This window comes from Falco biarmicus, chromosome Z (assembly GCF_023638135.1).
Source record: "Falco biarmicus isolate bFalBia1 chromosome Z, bFalBia1.pri, whole genome shotgun sequence".
Lineage (NCBI taxonomy): Eukaryota > Metazoa > Chordata > Aves > Falconiformes > Falconidae > Falco > Falco biarmicus.
The window spans coordinates 48,046,225-48,068,556 of NC_079311.1; the positions used below are offsets into that span (position 1 = coordinate 48,046,225).

The following is a 22,332-nucleotide window of genomic DNA, read 5'->3' on the forward strand; positions in this document are numbered from 1 at the left end:
TTCTTCAAAGTTACAGCCAGGTTACATGAAAACTCATGTGCAGTTTTCAGTCCATTTGTTCCTGGGCTGAAATCTACTACAGCTTAAGTAACTTTTGTCCTTCCATTTTTGTTTCTGACATATTTATAGAACAGTCCCCTCTCAGACTTCATTTTGATGTGGTAAACAAGACACACTCATTAGTTGCTTAAAAACCAGGCTGTCCATCTCCTTGCTTGTCAGAGTGGTGCTTCTCTCCGCATCTTCTGGCCTGAATTCTTTTCCTGAATGTAGGTGATCATAATTACTAGTTTGACTAACATTTTCTTTCTTTCTGTGTCAAAATCACTTGACCACTTTGTTTCTCTGGCTCATCCTTAAAGCACTCTACTCATAACTTCCTTAACCCTTATGTTTCTCCAGCACAGCCCACATCATCTCCAGTGCAAACATTTCCATCCCCACCTCATTGTTACATTAACCTTAATTTTCTTTTTTTACTGATTTCTTGGAGGGCTCATCACATGTTTTACAGAAACCAGACAGACTAGTTCTAATACAGTTCTCTGCATAAAAGAAGTTATCAGAGAAAACAACAGATTTACCTGCAATTCAAAAGTGGATGTTGCATTTTAACCTGTTCCATTAATGCTCATACCTCTTACTCCGTCTTTCAAAATCTGTTCTACAGCCTTAACAGTAATGTTTTGTATATTCAGTTTCCTTCTGCTAGTCAGAATTTCCAAACCACAGTTCACGCCTGTAGTTCTTTCTGAAACAGTTTCTGTTGCCCAGCATTATTTTTCAAGTGTGGATACCAGAATGGGGCATGGAAGTTGTAGCCTTCTCTATGCACACGTAATAGTGTTTCCCTATTCCCTGAACATGTTCATATTCACCCTGCTTACCAATCCAAGGAGCGGACTAAATTTTAGGGCAGCTTATTGCCGGTTGGTTGTCTTCCATGACCCTAAACCCCCTTTCAAATTCACCACTTTCCAAGAGTTTGCCCACCCTTCTGTATGTCTTACCAACAGCCTTCATTTCTAAGTATTATTGCCTTGCATTTGGCTGATATACATATCTTAGGATGCATTAATGGCTTCCCAGATGTGGTTTATACTTGATACGGTTTAGTTGTCTCCAAACAGATTGCCCAGCAGAAAGCAGGTTAGGTGACAACCTTACACATCATTACGCTAATAATAATTCTTTGCTCTACCGTTTGCACATGGTTAGCAACTTTCAGTATTCAGACAAAGTAAAATTAGGGATCTTGCCTTCCAATAAATTAAATGCAGTTTAGGCTCAGTGATACTTGGATTTAGTGATGGACTTGGCAGTCCTGGGTTAATGGTTGAACTTCATGATCTTAAAGGTGCTTTCCAACCTAAATGTTTCTATTATTTTATGATCTCATGAACTTTGATGCTACGCACTTTATTTTCTTTTGGAAATACATAAACAAAGCTAACCTTCATATTTCTCTCCTTTGCTTTCTGTAAAAAGTGAGCTTTTTCACAGACAGTCAAAGTGTAGTACAAAAAAAAAAATGCAGAAGAAGGAATAATATACCAGAAATGTTCTTACATTACATTAAATGGAATATACAAATCCTAAAAGGCAGGAAAATTTGGAATGAGAGTTACAGGAAAATATACCTCAAAATGTCCAGTTTCCTTACAATGTCACAAAGTGTACTGGAAACCAAAACTGTTTGGTTACCTCATCACATCTCACACATATATGGAAACTGTTGTAACAAGCCAGAACAGCATTACTGCTTTTGGACTTGTCAAAAGTGGCCTCTAGTGTTGGGTGCTCAGCCTGAAACAGGTGATATATTTGAACATAAAAAACCGCACCATTCTTGTTGTGGTGTAAATCTTAATTTGGAAAGCTAGTACAGTAAAGCAGCTTTGACAAATCGGTCTCTTTCCATACACTAAAGTATGTACATTTCACAGAGTGCATTTTTGAAACATGAATCTGGTTACTTTGAATGGGAAAATCACGTATCTACTTTACTCATACACTTGAACAACAGCAGAATCTATGTATTTCTGTGTGTCATGTGGGAAAAAATGTATTTCTGAAAGGCAAATTGCTGGAAGTTCAGCATCAAGAGTTTTCTGTGCATGGAATTTAACATAAGTTTAAGGCACAAAACAGTGAGGGCAGTGATTTTGCACGCAGTCTAAGTGTTTCGTTTCTTCCTAAACAAATGCTATGGGAGACAAACTGCACAAAGCAATTATTGCAGTCAGTCTGCAGAAGTAGAAGCAAAACAGACTTATTTTCCTACTCATCTACTGACGAGCTACATTTGCAGAAAATTTGAGATTCTTTGTTGAACCCCAGAAGTTCAACAAATATCTCAAAACCTGAAGTTTTCTGTAAGGAAGAGTCAGATGTAAGTAGTGAACCAAAAACTGTGTGAATCTGGTGGCCATGGACTCCTCTCCAGTGTTTAATCAGATGGCAGTATAAAGGCAATGAGAACTTCCTGAACCTGCTGCGGGGGTGGGGGGTGGGAGTGGATTGGGCGTTGTCCAACCCATATCCAGTCCTAACAGAGATACCTTTCTTGCATACTACCCATTTACTTTGGCTTTGCATACAGAAGCAATTTCACCTATCATTAAATAAAGACTTCTTGTGCAACAGAAATTCTGGAAAACCCAGCCCTTGTTCTATCACGGGTGTTTACAGTATGCAGCTTGGTTTATCCTGGTAAAATGTCAGCAACAATAACAATAGTAATGATAATATGCAGAGATAGCCTGAATCAGAACCGTGATTCATGCAGCCCTGTAGCTGGCTCAATTCTGTTTAGCTAAACGAGAAATTCATTCCAGTATTCCACAGGTTCAGATTTCGGGTTTCGGCCAACACTTCTTTTGGTTGCACTTTAAGCACTAATTATAGCTCTGTGGGGAATATCTTAGAGCTGTTTAAGCTGTTGTTCTAGTGAAGAGTAAAATAAAAAATACACCACATGCAAGGATGTATGTTGAAATGTTCCATTGATATATCCCAATCATTATTGTGTTAATGCATGGTTGCTTGTGTTATTCAATACGTTATTTTTTTGTGCGCATATTAAAATATTTTCATGTTTCAGTATTTTAAAGGTATCATACCCTATGAGCTAATAAATACATTTTTCCTTTTGTTGTGATTAATTATTTTGTCTTGCTTTTCCTTAATTAAGAAGCTTGTTCAGAAGTAACTGAAAAGTTTTACTTTATTAGGAACAGCTTGCCTTTTCAACAGTATAAGGTAATTGTTGCTTTTTGTAAGTAGTGACAGACTTTTATGTTGTATATATATTGTGTGTATGCCAGTTCCAGCACTAGGACATATTTTCTTTACTTCCTAGTTTTCCTAAGAGTAAAAACATGACTGCTGATATGAAAACACGGGACTCAATTTTCAGACATTCCCTCAAACATGCACCTTTATCTATGGACACCTGTTGGGCTTATCACTCATTCCTTCATAGGTGCCATAGGTGCCCATTTTTAATGAATGATGCAAAAATGTGATTTTTTCTGAGAGCATGGATACATCAACAGAATTAATGGCCTCAGAAACTTCTCCATTTGTTCATAAATTTTTGCTTTTAATACCCAAGAAGACTGTCTTAATAAAAAAATAATCTGTTTGGCCGTCTTCTGATAACACTTCAGAATTGCTGGCTTGGACTCCCAGCTTACAATTATCTGTTTTGGAGAGATGCCTACTTTCAAGTGAGAGTGTTGTGCAGTCTGCAGAAGACTCTTTAAAGAGTGGTGTGCCAGACTATTTCTCATTCCCAGATTAGAGGTTAAGTGGACTGGTAGAAACTCAGCAGGAACTGGGAGGTGCTGCTTCTCAAAAGCAAAATGCTGCCAGTCAGCAGATTGGCAGCGGTGGCATCCAGATCCCAGGGAGCACAGAAATCAATGAAAGCTGGAAGCAAGGTGCTTCCTTTCACAGGTGCATCTCTCAGGATGCTGTGATCCTTGGTGCCTGGCCCTACAGTTGAATTGTGCTACATGGAAAATCATGGCTGCATAGTATTTTTTTTAGGTTGCCAGAGTACTGACGTCTGTTCTGCACATTCAGTCATGAACATTTCCTGTATGAATTAGTTTTTAAGGAAGAGGGCATACCATGGGCTACATTTTCAGGCTTCCACATAAGGGTCAATTTCACTTCCCAGCTGTAGTTTTGTTCTGGGAAACTTTACATAATTTAAGAACGTTATTGAGGAGAACAGAGGAAGTTACATCTTTAGGCTCTAGGTGTGGATTGGTGTCCCTCCTTATCTCTCCATTTTATATTTTCATTTTGTTTTCTGCTCATGGGTGTGCAATTTCCAGCATACCGGTGCCAGATTACCTCTCCCTGGCTGCAGCCCCTGTACCTCTAATTACTCCAGGTCACTGGTTCAGTCCTCTGCATTTCCTGCTCCTTAACATTTTCTTCCCAGTCCCTGGTTAAATTTGATCCATTCTGTAGAGACAACTACTCACCCCAGAGGCAGGGAGGGTTATTGAGGCATTCAGTTCCTGGGCAGGAAAACATCAGGATTCACAGGTGGTATTAAGGCAGCTTGTCTTGTAAAGCAGAATGAATGTCTGGTCTAAACTTTGTAAAATACTATGAATAAATATTGCTCCACTGGCTTAAACTACACCTTGCAGATGGAAACCGTTTTTATTAAATGGAAGTGTGCTGGAAGCAACTTGAGAGTATGTGGGGCTGCTGGTTGTCCTTAAATGAGTGTGTGAAGACCTCTACCTTGCAATGGTTCCTGCCAGCACCACTAAGGCAGTTGTTTGTAAAGATGTCGTTTATACATATACACACACATACACAAACACACACACTTGGAGTGGGGGTTGTTCTTTTAATAGTGTTAGGAAATTCTGCAGATGTCATTACGAACATGTTCATACTGGCTCTGGTCCTTGGCAGACTAACCCTTCCGTGCTGTTGAATAGAAAAAAAAAAAAAAAAAAAAGCGTGGGGGGGTGGGGGTAGGGCTTTCATATCACTTACCCTGCTTGCAACTTCCTGACTAAGGAAAAAGAGGTGCTGGCAGGAAAAAAGTGGGAATGCCCCAAGATTCCTGTGCCATGCTTTTACGGGTGCAATTTCTGCCTGGTGGTCCTTTTATCAATGACTTGAGTCTGTTTTATTCAAGGTCAGATGTCTGTTGAGCACACTGGCTTTGTCCAGAAAATATGCAATAAAATTGGACTGTGACTAGGTCAATAGCAAGTCTTAGTTGTCAGTGACAGACTTTTCCATAATGGAACACTTGATATATTTTTTTTAATTATCTGAAATCTTATGCAATTCAAAAAAGTAGACAAAACAAAAGAACATTTCATAATGGTCTGACATGTGCACTGACAAGCGCAAGTGCAGTTATGGACAACTTGCAGAGTTTGTGAGAGGGAGTCTGTAGCTATCAGTGCAAATGGAAGAGCAGAAAAAATAGTGTGTCCAGAGGGAGAAGTAATGTCCTTTTAACGTCATGGGATAAGCACTGAGCATACTTTGCTGTGCCCCCATTCCACCCTGGTCTATACCTCTGTGATAGTTCACTAACTCTTAGTTTTGCTTAAGTTGTATCCATGTGGTTTATAAATGTACCTTTGCTTTTGAATAATAAATGACACATGGCTTCTTTGGCAGCTCAAGGCTTGTCTTTTCATCTTGACACCCTTGGGCATCTGGCAGATGACAGATGATAGATTTAGACAAACAGTAAAAGCTACAGAGAGCCTTGCATGTGTGTTTTTCTTAACTATGTAGCACAGTCCAAATGTTATTTATGTATTTAAAGGAGACCAGTTGGGAATGGCATTCACATACAGTAGGACGGCTGATACTGTTGCTCTAATTACTTGTTTGGTGTAGTTACTAGCAAGTTTATAATTTCCTGAACATGACTGGGTCTATTGAATTAAAGCAGGGTGTTTGGAAACAGGGAGAAAGAGGAAATCAAATGGTAGTTTAACAATAAGCAGTAAATGTAAACCAGAACTTACTTACTTGACAGATTATTTTAGTCAGGTTGAATTTAGTTTGGGGATTTGCTTATTTTATTTTTTTTTAACGCTGCCATTTGCTTTGCCAAATAGCTTCTAGGAACAAGATCTTTACCGTGCTTTCTAGACTGAAGGTAATGCTGTTGTTTTCTGTGAAATGCTGAGTTGTTAAATGTGCAGTATTGCGATGTGTTAGAAGAATGGGTTTTCTTTCTTTGTGTGTATTAGAAAACACTCTTCACCATTAGTGCACATGGCACTTATTTTTTATTGCAGTAACAGAGATGCTAATACTTTGCATATTTGCAGGAGCCATTTGTTTTGAAGAAATATTTGTTATTATTTGTTTACAAAAAACTTAACATGGAAAGGTAAATTTGGATGCCAATGGCTGTTATTTTTTAAGCCCTGTCATTACTATAAAAATCTGAATTTTTGTTTATTATTTTAAATACTGCATTGCACACTGGCATGTATTCATCAGGACTACATTTTGTGCCCCAAAATGTATTCACATATCTGTTTCTGCAGCTTATTTTTCATTATTAGCACAGCAGCTTAAGTATGCATCTTAAGAAATATAGACACATTCTCTGTGCAGAGAAGTTAATAATTCAAGGGTTACTCCTGCAAAATGTACACGAAGTACAGTCCTACCCCGCTGTGAAGAGGTTTTCATTGCATGAGTGGGACAAATCATGTTATACTGCTGTTTGCAGACAAAGCCGGCTGATGATAACAGCAGAAGAATGACAGATGGACTGTTATTGATAGGATATTTTCCTATATGTGTATGGTTTTGAGAAATTTTTGTACAAAACTTTTTTTTTTTAAAGTGGAAGATAGACTTCTAGACAAAGTATTAAGATAGTTAGATTCCGTTTTTCTCCTTCATGTGGTTTGATTACCCTGAGTTCTCACTTCTTCTCTCTTGGTTGTATTGGTGGGTTACTGTGAATTTCTCATGGATTATTGATTTGGCCATATTTAGTTACATAATGCTGTGCTTTTGAGAAACGCATGTCAAGAACAAAACAGTAAAATTCTCCAGATAGCAGATACTTCTGAAAATTCATCAAAAAAAGGTTTTGATGGAATATATTGTCATGTTCTGAAGGTAGAAGTGTGTCTGTATGATGTGCTTTTTTCTGTGTATTCTACCTGCCTATGCATATATTAATGTAATTGGGGTGGGAGTGGGGGAGGAGTGTGGGGAGGCATGTATGTGTGAGAAATTGGGTTTTAAGGGCCAGCAATCTGTACATGAAACCAAAACAAAACCAGTAAAAATCAAGCAGGAGCACATAAAAAAGTTCAGAACCAGCATATCTTTAGTAATCCTCCATCCCATTCCCCACAACCATGCAGAGGGCCCTAATTTCTGACTCCCTGACCTGCTGGAATAATAAAATGGTGAATACACATGAAATAATCTTTCCATTTACCCTTTCTTTTGTCTGTCTTGTCAGGTGTTTTCAGAATGGAGGGGTAAGAAGTAAAGATACACAAAAGGAGATGACTAGATCATAGAATGTAGAAGAAATGTTTTGTAAACTAGTTCCAGCCCATGAAGCTGCAAAATACATCCCACTGACTTTGGGAGGCTCTGGTCAGACCCTGCTATCTGAGATAAGCAGGCAGAACAAGAATGGACCCCCAAATGGAAAGGGGGTCCTCATTTGGCAAGAGTTCATAATGTAACACCTGTAACACCTCGTAGAAGTTGTCTTTAAAACAACAGAAAACGTTGCCATTTTGCATCTTTTTATTAGTGCAGTAGCTAAGATCAACTAAAGGAAGTGAAAGAAGTTGAAATAGTTACACTTCCCAGCTGTTAGACTGATCTTGTCTGGAGAATGTGGATTTCATAACACATTTAACTTGGCACCCTGAGATTTTTTTTTCTCTGCTTGAAATGTTTTTTTAATGAAAAGTTGTATTTTAGAGACATAACCTTACGTGAACACTAGCCAGGGGAATTTGATATTTAACTCATTTTGCTGGAGAGAAGAGTCTCTCCAGATAGTACACTTTTATTAAACTCACAGAATTAAATTAATCAGTGTTTGAGAACTCAAGCCTGGATTGTGAACTGTAAGGTTTTTTTGTCTTACATTAATGTAAGTTCAGCTATGCTCAGTGCAAAAAGTCCTGTTGAAACCCCTCTGAGCATCTGGATTAAATGAATCTTGGAATTGCTAATTGTTTAAGGTTGACCCGGTAGATATCCGACAGCTGTCTCTATGTTTTTTGTGGTACACTTTTGCACTCTGTATAGAAAAAAAAAAACCACAAACAAACTCCCCCATGGCCAAGCAATTAATGCATGCACAGAAAGCGGTGTTTATGCCTTATAACATTTATTTGTCATGCACACGGTGAGCCTACCCAAAACTGAGATAGGTACTGTGTAATGATTGGCAAGCAAATGAGGTATAAATGAGACTGCTAGCACAGTTGTAATTGAGAGGGATGCTCCATGCTTTGAGAGAATGTCATGTAAGAAAAGGTGACACAATTTAGCTGAATCAAAGACAAGTTTATTCTTTTGGTGAAACTTTCTGTCTGAACAGTAAAGTGTTTCCAGACAGTGAGTGCTGATAATTAATGCAGATCATACAGTTGTGTGAATGTTTTTATTCACTGGCACAAAATATGTAAATATAAATAGGGAAAAGCCCTATTACCCATATATTGGTAATTCTTAATTCCCATATATCAGCAATACAGGTTACTGATCATCTTCACTTTTCATATCGATGCCTATTTAAGAGTACTAGCACCACCAAATATGTTTTGATTCATTTGGACATTATATAACTGGTGTAGTAAGAAAAAGTCAAGGTGAGGTTACCTATTTTAAGACCTCATTTAAAATTATGAATATGCCTAGGTAACTTGCTCCACTAGCGATATACTTAAAATATCATTCTGAACTAATGCTTTAGTGCTTCATTAGAATTGACTTAGAAGAATCTTTTATTTTTGGCTATTTTTGTTTGCATATTGTGTTGTGCATTTAGCATTCATAATGGACTAGATGGGTTGGTCTAGATGACCTGAGGTCCCTTCCCACATCAGGTATTCTGTGATTCTGTGATTTTTAGTGTCTGTGAAACAAGGGTGCACTGGTTCACTGTATATAAAGCTACCCATACAACACCTAGTGCCAGCAGGCAACCCAAGAAGAAACAGCTTAGAGCACCCTAACAGATGAAAGGTGTCATATATTACAAAGGATTTTATTTTCAAGTAAGGTATTTCTTTTCCTTTTCCAACCCAGTATGGTGTTTTAGTGTTTCCTCTGAGTCCTCAACACTTCTTTCTTGGTACGGCTGGATAGCATTAGGTGCAGAGCAACAAACAGAAACTGTAAAAAATATTGTTTCTAAGGCTGTATTCATACCACTCATTTTCTGAATTTTTCTGATGTCTGATTCTGAACTCTGCTAAATCCTGTTCTCATTTCAGATTCTTCTCAGTGAGATAGTTTCTTTCAGTGTCTTTCTCTCATCAGATGTCTTTTCTTGGGGAAATAACTTTTTGTTAAGCAGGTGAGGGGGGGGAAAGAATTATTAGTCAAATCTTTTGTGCTGTTTCCAAACAGGGACGAAGAGGCTTAGGTTCAGTCTTCGTTTGGGCTTCTGGAAATGGTGGAAGAAGTCGCGATCACTGCTCCTGTGATGGCTACACCAATAGCATCTACACTATCTCCATAAGCAGCACAGCTGAAAGTGGGAAGAAGCCGTGGTATCTGGAAGAATGTGCATCCACACTAGCTACAACGTACAGCAGTGGGGAATCCTATGACAGGAAAATAGTACGGTTTTTAAATTTCTTTTTTATGTATATGTGTTTTTAATAGTGACTTTAAAGGGGGAGGAGAAAGTTGGCTCATTTATACTAATTAATGGACTGCTTTAGAAAAATAGCATATGTAGACAAGTTCATTTAGCCCCAGTGTGTTACTCAGTTGGAGTCACCATACTGCTCTTTGAAACCAGCATGGGTGTCTCTGAATGTTGCAGCCTAATGCAGTGCAGGTATATGCAGGTACACCCAATTCATAGCAGGCTTTTCCACTCACCTAGTTGCTGCCAGCTCTGAGTGATGCTTTCAAAGATCCTATTACCACAGCCACCAGAACAGATTTCGTTCATTACCAATATCTTGTAGCCCATCACAAGGCCTGGGAACATAGCTTCCTCAACAGTTTTCATGTATTACACACATTATATTAGCAGTTTTCTTATGTACCTCTCTATTTTCTCAGATTTATTTTGGTCCAGCATCATGCTCTTTTATATTCAGTGATGATCAGTTTTCACTCATATTGCTGCCTATTCTGGTTAGCTGATATATTGTAAGCAAGATCAAGCTCATTGCTCATTGTTCATCTTCTCTGTATTGTTCCCCATCTCATTCCTGAACAGCTAGTGTCAATTTTCCATTATGTTCTCATCTTTGCTGGAAACCAACAATTATTTTTTTTTAATTCTGTTTAATAATCTATTGATACCATTAGTATTTGTACATTGTACGTGCTTTTTCAAATTGAGTGCATTCAATATACTTTCCCAACACTTGATCACTATACTACTCCTTCTAACTTTTTAAACCCTTGTACTAGGATTAATCAGGTTTATTAATATTTTTCTCTTCCCTGTTTATTTATTCTAGTGTATAACTTATACAAATCTTAATTTATTCCTGATAAGAAAACTCAGGGACCTTGTTGGTTTTTTTTCCACCAGATATTTTCTTAAGCATCTGTCTAACATCTACCTTCTTTCTGGTCCTTAACACATACCTCTTTTAGTGTCAGTGAGGAGTTAAATATCCTTTGAGCAATGTTTTTTTAATACTGTCTGCCTTGTCTTTCAGGATTCTGGGATGCTGGCCATCCCTTCTTGGATTCTTCCTTATTTTCAGATGATCTAATTTTGTTTTAAACTTGTTCTGAGGTACTTCTTCGTTCCAGTAATTTTTCTGTTCTTAACTCGCTTCTCTTCACTGAAACCTTATCTCTCTTCCTGACATGTTTCTTGTTCTCCCTGATAAATAATAATAAAGAAAAGAAATTACTCCATCTCCTAGCAGTCCTAACTTATGTGATTAAATTCCCTCTACTGTCCTTTAAAAGACCTTCAGTAACTTCATGTTTAGGTGAGACTGGTACAATATAAGGTGGGCAGAGGTGATTGCAGTTCCCTAGCCTGACCTCTTGCTTAGCCAAGTCTGCAGGACTTCCCTGAGTCCTTCAAATCCAGCAGTGAGGTCAATTCAACAATAATTTTTATAAATACAGTCGACCTTGCTTCCAAAGTTTCCAGTGATAGAGAATCCACTTAAATTTAGGGCAAGTGGTTTTGATTACTCATTGCCATTGAAAAATTCTCATTTGCTATCTGAGCTCCTCTAGCTTCAATTTTTAGGCATTTGGTTGTGTCACAGGGTTTATTGCTAGTATGAAGAGCACTCTAGTTGTCTAATGTCTTTCTGTCTACCATGTAGCCTGATCAATTAATCCCATTTGATAAATGAAGGTAAGCTTCTAGCATCATTCTGTATAATACATGTTTTCTTATAAACCCTCTCCCATTTAATGAGCTTTGGGCATCCCAACTGGATGCACCAGTAAGGTAGTAGTAGTATCAGTGCCAAATGCACAGGAAAATGTGACTGTGAGTGCCAGCTCAGTTCCCCTTTCTTTATACATTAAGCCTTATTGACATTTGTTAGCTTCACTGTCATGTAATGTGTTCAACATTGTGTGATGCCCAAGCTGCTTTCAGAGCTGCTGCTTCTCTTTGGCAGAGTTGGTGGTCCAAGGACAGATAGGACGGTAGTTGTGGTCTCATTATTGCACTGCTTACCACTGGCTGTACCCGTTTAGTACTCGGTCCAGACCAGCCCTCACCATCGATTTCTCCAAAGTTTCTCCAAATGTAACATTCATCAGAAGGTGCTGATGTTTTCTTCCAGGTCTTTGATAAAAGCTTTAGATCATTATAAGGCCAAGAACAAAATTGTAGAAGGTCTCATTAGAAACAAGGCTCATTTCTTATACATGCTATAAGAAAATATATATAATTTCTTTGCCTCTAATATATATCTGATTTCTTACACATGGTTACATTTTGAGACCCTGTAATTAGCGCAGTTTCAATCTACATTTTTAATCTCTTAGATTTGTGGGTTTTTTTAATGTGCAGTATCACATTATCTGTCTTGTAGAATCTTGACTGTACTACTTTCAGCCAGCCTGGTGGCCAGAAAAAAATACTGCAGCACTTTGGCAAGCTCTCTTTTTTAGGAGCTTATATTATCCATCATTAAATATACTAGTAGTTAATTAATTTTTTAATAATTAGTTTAAATCCTGTATCAGCTGTTTTACACTACGTAAAAACTTGGCATATAGATGAAATTATTAGGACAATACTGCTTACTCTCAAAATATTGACACTGTGTGGGTTTTCTTTCGATCTTCTGGAAATTCTCCAATGTTCAAAGACTTGCTAAAATCAACAGTACGGTCTAACATGTTCCCTCTACAGCTCTTGTAAAAGTCTTTGGTGCTTCCAAATTTTCTGATTTAAACTTGCTGTTTAAAATAGCTATAAATAGGAAGATGATTTATCATCTTTGTATGCTCTGAAAACTTAATTTTATCTTTTTTTTCCAAAAAGGAACATTCAGTGAAATAGACATTTACTATACACTGCTATTAACTATTCTATTATTTCTAGACAATTAAAACAATATTGTTTTGGGAGTTATTTTGCTTCTGATATATTTGAAAATAAAACATCTTTGTAATTCTGGTCTTGTAGACTTCACCATTTGACCTATGTCTTTCCTTACCCCTCTACGCACATTCTGTGTTTTAATTTTTATTCATTGCTGTCCACTTTGTCTTTTATTCACTTATATTTGTTTATTTATTACTTTTGGCACCTGTCAATACTTGTTTTGTTGACCAGTATACCCTTGCTTATTTTTAAAAATCTAGTAAAATACCTGTATTTTTCTCAGTCCTTATTTGTAGTTTTCTACTTAGTGGATTTAATCTGATTTTATAATAGCTGTAGTTTTCTAATAGTTGTAGTTTTCTAAATGATTGTCTTCCATGCTTTTCAACTAGCACGGTCTTTCTGCTTTTACAGAATTACTATTTCAATAAAAGACCAGGCTTATTTCTGACATCAATTGCCTATGACTTACTCTAATATCAAAAACACCTGGAGGTGATCTCACCTTTATTGGTAAAGACTTTATGAAAAACAAGAATAGATAACTCTTTTAGTTTACTAAAGTGTAATACTTATCACTTGTAGAGTTAATGCACTGTGCTAATACTTGCAGTTTTATATTTTATTGTAAGATTTTTGAAAGGCATAGTTTATGAATGAACGTGCATTATCCCATAATTAGGGAAAGAATGAAGAGAGTTTACTTAAACATTATTGAAAAGTTTTAAAGATATGTATTTTTAATGTGAAGTCTCCATTAGAGATCTCACACAGGCAATCAGAGGTAAGTAAAAATAACTTGTAATTGAAGTCAATCAATTCTGTAAGCACTGATTGCTTTTACTAACCAGATCCTCCATTCTTTTGGGAGCAATCCAGTTACATGTGCCAATTTTAGATTATTTCTACAGAGTGCGTCATTTTGCACAGTGAATGGTAAAAGCATAAGTATACTGAGGAGCCATAAGAATTAACCCAAGTTTTTGTTTACCAGAACTTAGTTTACCCTTGACTACTTGTGTGCAAAGCAACTTGGATGTTGTGTGTATACCGTAAGATTCACTGATCTCACATACTTGGATATCAGACCATAAATATTCCCCCTGAGAGCTTTTCCCTTTTTTTTGATATATTATCAATTAACTTCTGAAATACACAACCTATCTGGGGGTGTTTTACTACTTGTACTTGGCATTTAAAGCCAGGCAAGCCTTTTCCCCCTCCACGCACCTTCAGAGACAAAGCAGAACAGTGTACACTAGATGCAGTCAATAGTTTTCTGTTTGTGTCATGTGTAAACCAGTTATCCCCATAAGAGATAACAACTACATGCTTCTGTTATGCTACAGCCCAGTGAGAAATGACATGAAATTGTGAAGCCAGCTTTTCAGACAGTATTAAGCAGTCCTTTCAACATGCAAACACATGGAGACAGGGAAATTGCTCTCACCTGTGTGACTGTCTTGCTCATAGCCTGATTTTGAGAGCAAAAATGATAGTATTCTCTTCTCCAACTTGTCTGCTAGAACCAGTCCTCCTAAAGACCTGTCAAACTTCATTTACCTTGGAAAGAATTCTTGTTTGAAAAAAGAACTGAAGACAGAACTGAAAATTCTGAGGACAAAGTCTTTCAACTGTTATAAATCACTAAAACTAGAATACAGAAGATGGGTATTTGTTTTCGTTGTTGTCCCACACATACTTTTTGTTTAGACTGCTGCTATGTTTAAGTGAGAGATTGTCTTCATATCTTTCCCCAAAAAGCTTAGAGCTTGCAGTAAGTTTAAAGAGAAAAATAATAAAAGAATAGGAAGATTATTATTAAATTTAGACTCTCCAAATCCTATTATGCATATAAATTTATATGCAGTATACAAATCAGATATGAAGGGCTCAACTTCATGCAATAACATGAAAAGAGTAACAAAACTTAATCGAGGCATATAGTGATTTGGTTTGTTGGAGTCAAACTCCTGTATTCAAAATAGGAAACAAAAATGCTACTGCAGTAAATCAGGAAAAAGTGACCTGGCATGGGATTTACATTCAAAATCAAATGAACTCATTCTTATATTTTTTTCTTATTTTTCATGTAACTTTCATGTAACAAACTCCAATATTGTGTTGTTGTACATAAATACTAATCCATGGTTAAGGGACAGTGAACGGTTACAACTTTGCAGTTACTTCATACTTTTCCTTGCTTTCTTCAGTTTCTTCTTGCTGCTTCTTTTCTGTTTTTCTATCCAATATGTGCAGAATGTATTACAAGGTAGATGAAGAAACAGTAACCACATGTTAGGCACTCATTGTGTGGAATAAAAATTCTTATAAAAATGTTTTGGTTTCAATATGGACTAATAGAAGCACCCACAGTTTTATAACTACACAATAGATACTTTTTTCTCTTTTCATTACTGTGTGGTTTTGTGATTGCTTGCTACAAATATAGGATGTAACATAATTTTAGAAGGCTTTTGAGTCTGCAGGTTTTTTTCAGTATTGTACAATGATAGTTTAAGAATATAATTTCATCTAAAAACTCTGTTTTCCATACAGAGCTTTTTTTACTGACTTTGAACTAAAGTAAATGGAAGCAAATTCTGGCCTGAAATAATTTGAGCTAACAATTATAGTTAACCACACACTGATGTTACTTTCTTGCATGACTTCCTTGTTGCTCAGGGAAGGTTCTTCAAGTGTGCTTGAATTTATGCTATACCAAATTTTATTGCAGTAACTGTTGGCCCATTATGGACCAAGTTTCCGACCTTGGATATATTAACATGCCCAAAGCGTACAAACATTTCACAGATACAGCTGGATGTACACCTTTTACATAGACTCTTAGGGAAAAGAACTAGAATTACTTGTAGTAATTAAAGAGCAGCTGCACAGTGCTGGCATATGTATAAGCATAGAAACTCACACTGTGGAACAAAGGCAAATCAGCAGTAGGTAAAAAGTATTAATAAAGTATGTACTTTATAGACGTTATCTCTCATAACACAGTGAGTGTAGAAGTGTTGGCTAGTAATACACAGTTGCCAAGGTATTTTTTCCTGCTATTCTTTTCTCTATTTTGAATACTATAGAATAATGCTGGAAGATAGCTTCCCCACTCCAGACCATGCAGCTAGGGTAGGTTAAGCAACACCTAGTATAATTATCTATATAGGCCTTTCATTTATCAAACATGTTGTGGAAATGCATCCCATTTCCTTTTAATTCCTTTTTCAAATCATTTCTTAAAGCACTAAGGAATTTACATATGAAAGTCCCTCACATATAATTTATAAACCTATTATATTACTTAGCTTCTGAAAATACTCTAGGTACTGTTCCACCTGTTTCTTTGTTTCCTAAAAAATGCCAATTCATCTACTGAGTTTCTTTCTTATCTAAGGTATAGTTCTGCCTTGCTGACTAGCTTCTACTCTAAGCAGAACTTAAAAACAAGAACAACCAAAAAAACCCAAAACCAAAACAAAACAAAAAAACCACCACCCATCTCCTGCCAGTTCTTCAAACTTGCTCTTGAGAAACTCTTTCAGAGTATCAAGATACACACAACATAGTACCTTCAATTTGGGATAGATAGAGATACACAAAGGATGTGAGAAGGAACAGCAGGTTTTTGTTAAACGTTTGACGCTTTTAGGGACACAGGTTCATAGAAATCAACATATCCTGAAGAACTGTAACAGAAGATAAAAAAATGCTTCCATCAGTTCAGAAAGCTCATGTCATTAAATGTGAAATAGCAATAAATGCAGATGCTTGGGAGAAGAGTGAGCATATTCTCTGCTAAGGGAAATCCTGGAAAGGACATTTTTACCTTGGTCATTAACCTCCCAATAGGTAAAACTATGGAAAGAGTGATAATGCAGCCTAATAATGAGTGTGCAGAAATGGCATCTCCTTAATTCTTTAGAGCAAGTTGCTTCCATAAAACTATTACAGCATGTCTAGAATTTTTTCTTGATGAATGTGTGGATGCCCTGAAAGCTGTTGGACTTCTGCATATAGCAGGTATTACAGTGCATTGTGGTGATCTGTATCATTTTTGTCTGCCTTTCATCAGGGTGTCTGTCCTAGGTTGCTAATTTCATGTTCAGGCCAGTACTAGAAACATTGTCTTCAGTGAAATCTAGTTGATTCAAAGGATTTAGATGCTAATAGAACTCGTGGCCCTAGAAATATTGCATGGACTTCGCTTGGGCAGTCTGATCAGCATTTTCAGAGATCAGTAGTTTTTGCAAAGGCGTTTGAAGCATATAACTGGTTTGTACTCAACATAAGATTCAAAAATTTCTCCTCCCCACCCTATTGATCAGAATGACAGCTAATATACGCTAATGTCAGCTTCATGGTGCTGTCATATACCACACCCCTTTATTGCAATTAATGATGTTGCCCTCATGTGGTTCAGGAATTTGGGGCACCATTTTTCTTCTTGAAACTAGCTCACCTGTTGGTGGTCCTATACGCTTTTTTTCTCAGGGTGGACACAACACTTCTCTGACAGTGAATCCACAGTGCAGAAAAACAAGCCTCAGATCTTGGAGGTAATTTACACCTAAACCTCTCAGGTCCTGTCAGTGACTTTACTTTGAAATCGCTCAAATGGGATTTCCACTTAAAAGGCTTTCCCTACACATTTTCTGCTGTAATATTTGCTGAGTAAAAGAGAAAGATAAGGGTCCTTAGTTCAAACAGCTGCTACAACATCCGCTTAGAACTTGAGACAACATTGCCAGATAAAGAGGCATCACGGTTTATTGTGGTTGGTATCTGTAGCTGCAGTACAGTAAAAACACTCTGGAAGCATGTTCTTCCCGAGGAGGAGAAACACAGCACCATGCAGTGTGCTTTTCACTGTATTGAGGGAGGCTGTCTCTTAAAGAAAAGCTGCTACAAGGGCACTTCTCACTACCTGAGCTCCTGTAGGCTTTGCTGCCCTTTGGTCCTCTGAGGAAAGTGCCTGCTGCAGCATTTTTTTGCAAGGGACAAGCTACCAGACTACAAAAGAGACAAGTATGTGTTAGTCCCTTATTCTGCCCTCTCTTTTTCCTGGCCTCCTTCCACTCCTCACCACAGCACTGACCAGTGTTTTTTTTCCAAATGGCATACCTGAAGCTTGTATGTCTCTATTTGGGTACATGTCATCATGTAGTCTTTGGACATATTAATCCCACCTGCAAAATCACTAGTTGCATTTGCACATATGAGTAATATAGTATTAGCTGTTCCTGCTGCAGTTCCATCTCAATATTGGCAAGGGCATTTATGGAGATTGCATGCATAAAGATTTTTCCAACATTAATATTTCATTGTCTAAATTAATACACAGACATAAGGAGAGAACGCATACAGAAATTATATGAACATTTTAGTTATGGGGTTCAATTTTTAGCTGATGACAGATAAAAGAAAATATTTAAGAAGGTGTGCATTTATGGAGGATATTAAATAATAGGGGGGAAAAAGGTTCTTTCTAGACTTCATTATGCAAGAGATCTGGCCTTTGGGAAATTCATTAATTTAAGGGTATGACATTATAATTTATTAAATCCATCTCTTTCAACTTCTAGAAGCTTCTACTTTGTTTTACTTGCTCACTGCTTGCTTTCAACAACCATTTCCTGCATGCTGTTAGCTCCTTCTCTATTAGAAGTGTCTTGTGTTAGCTTGCGTACACTTACATGTCATGACAACTGTCAGCAGCCATGTACAAATTATGTAATTTGTATACTGGCTAATGCAAATGTGTGAAACCTAAACCTCCTACATGCAATTACTTGTATTCTGGCCAGATGGGATGCGGCTGTTTTTTCAGATCATATTTTGCTTATCTTCCAGTTTCAAAGCTAGACAGGCATTTTTACATGCCCTGTGCTTTTTCATGATTTTTTGATCCTCTGATCCTGTCTTTCTCCCATCTTTGTACATATCTGTGTTGCAAATGAAGTATAATACCAGTGATTTAGAGAAAATGGAGGCACAATAATTTTGTATACTTCAGTAAGAAGCTGTGTAATCAACTTCTCTGCCCCTCAGGCAGATATTTTCTGTCTCATAGAGACAGAATCTCAGGGATCAGCTGAAATGCTGAGAATAAGATTTGGTGTCACAGGTCATTCACTCTGCCACCTTCAAGGAGGTTTCTGTGCTGTAGACTGCTGTCTGCTAGCAATTTTTCTCAAGTCCATGTGGGTTTTGCTTGACCTTCCATGATGTAGTAGTGACTTTCTTCCTCTACTGCCTTGCTCTTGCTGGCAACCACTTCTTCAGGAAGAAGAGTGTAGGTTAGAAGCGCTTTAGATTAACATTGCCTGAAAGAAGCAGAATTTAGAATAAACACATTTTTGTATGTGATTTACTGTCTTACAGAAAGAATTGGCCTAAAATTCATTATGAGATAGGATCATCCTAACACCAAGTAGAAGACAGTGTCTCTAGTTGGTATTGCACACTACAGTTTATATGTCCATTTAGATTACATGTAAAAATATGTGGCAGCATATAATTAAGCAATACATAACAATTTAAAGCTGCAAATAACTAATCGGCTGGTGATGTCTGGGCCATACTTGTGATTACATCAGGATTTTCCAATGAATTGTTGCTTAATTTCATGTGAATTATTGCATAAGGCATGAAGGAAGGATTAAACATGGTACTTAGCATGACCCCAACTGTTTTCTGTTCTGTCACATACTTCCAGTGTGACTTCAGGCAACCTAATTAACCCCTTTATACCTCTTTTATAGTCTTTAAAATGGGCATAACCAGTCTGTATAGAGGGAGCACTGTAAGATTTAGTAAAGCACTGTTTGTAAAGCACTTTGAGATTCTTGGGTGGAAAGTGCTCTATAAATGCAAATAGAAGGGCAGAGTTCTAACTGTGCAGTTTTAAAACCCTCTGCATGTTTTTCTAATTTACGAGGCTTTTTGTTGGTCATGCCATGCAATAAACAGAGGCTAGCATGTTTTCAGTGCAGTACAGAGAACACTTCTCCAAGTTCACAAGTGACTTCAAGCTCAGAACATCTATCATCATGTATTCAGACACCTCTTTTTTTCCTCTCCTTGCAATGAAAGAAGGAAATATCCTCCACATACATGCAACTCATTCAAGCAAATGAAACCTGTTCTGATTTCTGAAGCTGTGTTCTAAATTTCACACATTGAATTTCTTCCAGATCACCACAGACCTGAGGCAGCGTTGCACAGACAGCCATACTGGAACCTCAGCCTCTGCACCTATGGCTGCAGGCATCATTGCACTGGCACTGGAAGCAAAGTAAGATCTGAGTTATACTCTGGGGGAAAAAAAAATTAAAATAAACATAATGAAAGATCTTTCTCAGTCATCCAGCACCTTTATCCAGGGATCTCAAAGTGCTTTGGAAACTTGTAGTAGTTCACAGTCTTCCCAGGCAGGAAAGATCTGTGTGCTTATTTCACATGCAAGAAAGCTGACACTGTGGAAATGACAACAGAGTACTTAGTGTTGAAATAACTTGAAATGGTATTGAACATAGGTAGCTTCCACTAAATGATGTGTGGCATCCTCACAATGTCTTACAGTACCCTCACAGTGCTGCCCAGATCTGCTATACTCTGCAGGCTACTGTAGGTCACCTCTTGCATTCATCAGGCTTTTCTTAGCGGTACCCATTCTTGAATGCTGAAGAAAGTTTTAGAATGGTGTTAGGTTACCATGAACAGAAATTAATGTAGTATGAAAAGTGAATGTTTTCAACTTCTGCATGCTGACACAAACCTGTTTTATCTAATGGGTTAAGTTCCTCAGCTGTAAAAACCAAGGATAGTATAGGTCCATAGTCCTTTTACCTTTAGCTCAGAAAAGTTTCCATCTTACAAGCATCTTCTCAACTGCAGGATTTTGTTCTTTGTGTCTAATATATATCTTTAATGTGCTTCATGGAACAGCAGAAATACTGAAGATTTATCAGGTACTTCTGTTTCAAAACCTTTTGCATTACTTTGTGCTGTGTTGGATAATATTTGCAGGTCTAAGGTAGAATGATCCACCGCAAATCCTGCTTGAAATCAAATGTTTCTAAGTGCTGGGAGATTGATTCCATTAAATTCTAAAGAAAAACAGTTTCCTTTGGGGGCAGACACTTCCTTTGAAGGAAGTAAAAAATTTACACACAGTAGTAATTTCAAATTGTATGTAGCTCACAGGTGTAGAATACTTTCTGTTTCATATCGCTTTTTTGAAGAAACCATGGGCCAATATTCAACACAGAATACGTTTTTGCTGTTGAGTTATAGTCATGAGAATTAAGTTAGGAATTGAAAAACTGACATAGTCTGAAGTAGTGCGGCACTTGTATCATTATAATTAGATTTTCTTACCACAGTCAATAGAAACAAAGATATTTTGAAAACTTAAGATAATGCTATTGTTTAAAAAAAACACTTTTCATTCTAAACAATTTGCACATGCACATACGTGTGCATGTGCATAAATTTCATTCTGCTGAAATATTTTGTAATTATTTCTTAATGAGCAGATTGCTTGTGATTTATTGTTTGTATTTTATGATATTTTGTGTGCATTTTCTAGAAAACTATTGTAATTGAAAGTTTCAAAGAGTTATAGCACACAATATCTACAACCGAAATATTGTTGTGACATCTTAAAACACACTAAGAAGCTTACACTTTATAACCTTTTTTCTCTGTGAACTTTGGTGACTGTACCAATGGGAAATCCATGTTAGTGCCTATGGACTAGTCTGGGTGGGATTTTTTTCTCAATTTAATAGTTGCTAGCATAGAACAAAAACAAGACTGTATTAAAGCTTCATATGCAGTGATGAAGACAAAATGTGCCAGTGTCTAAAGATCCTGGTCACTTTTTTGTATATGTAGTACTCTGTTGCATGGTGCTAACAAGAGATTCAGGGGAAAAATGTATTGGTTTTGCCTCCTTTCAGATTCTATTCAGTTTCAGTATATGGAGGGTTCTTACTTATTTCCAAATATTAGCCGCATATTTAAGTAGATCCAAAGGAGTTATATTCATAATATCATAAATGTGGGTTTAATTATTTGTATTCCATTCACTAACTTTTCTGTGTGTACTTAAAACCAATTTTCTGAACACAGCCATGAAAGAAAGAAGGGGGAAAAAAAGGGGAAAAAAGGAGAAAAAAAGGAAACTAAGGAGAGGAATATTTCCAGGTTTGCCATGCTGTTTTTTTCCATAAATTAATCCAGTTCTAGCACTGGAGAAACCTTTGGTCTTGTGAAATTAAAGATTATGAAGTAAAGCCTTTAATATTACAGGGAGATCATATGATAATATATTCCATTTTAATGTCTGGGATTTGTTTGTACAAAATCGATACAGATTATTTTAAGCAGTTTCTGAATAGAAATCCTTATTTATTGATCTGACTTGAAAATTCAGGTTGCAATTTTCACCTGTGATACCTTCAAATTTAGCTAATCCAAAATAATGATGCTAGGAATTGAACTATGCAAAATGAAGTTCTGAAGTCTTCTTAAGT

At 37.0% G+C, this 22,332-nt stretch overlaps 1 protein-coding gene across 2 annotated transcripts in view; it reads left to right on the forward strand.

The window, feature by feature from the left end:
- PCSK5 (proprotein convertase subtilisin/kexin type 5) overlaps window positions 1–22,332 on the forward strand; it is a 247,790-nt gene that overhangs the window by 109,321 nt on the left and 116,137 nt on the right. For both annotated transcript variants that reach the window (XM_056325218.1, XM_056325216.1), the window contains exons 8-9: window positions 9,634–9,846; window positions 19,987–20,087. In XM_056325218.1, coding sequence (XP_056181193.1) covers window positions 9,634–9,846; window positions 19,987–20,087 — 314 coding nt within the window. The remainder of the gene's footprint in view (window positions 1–9,633; window positions 9,847–19,986; window positions 20,088–22,332) is intronic.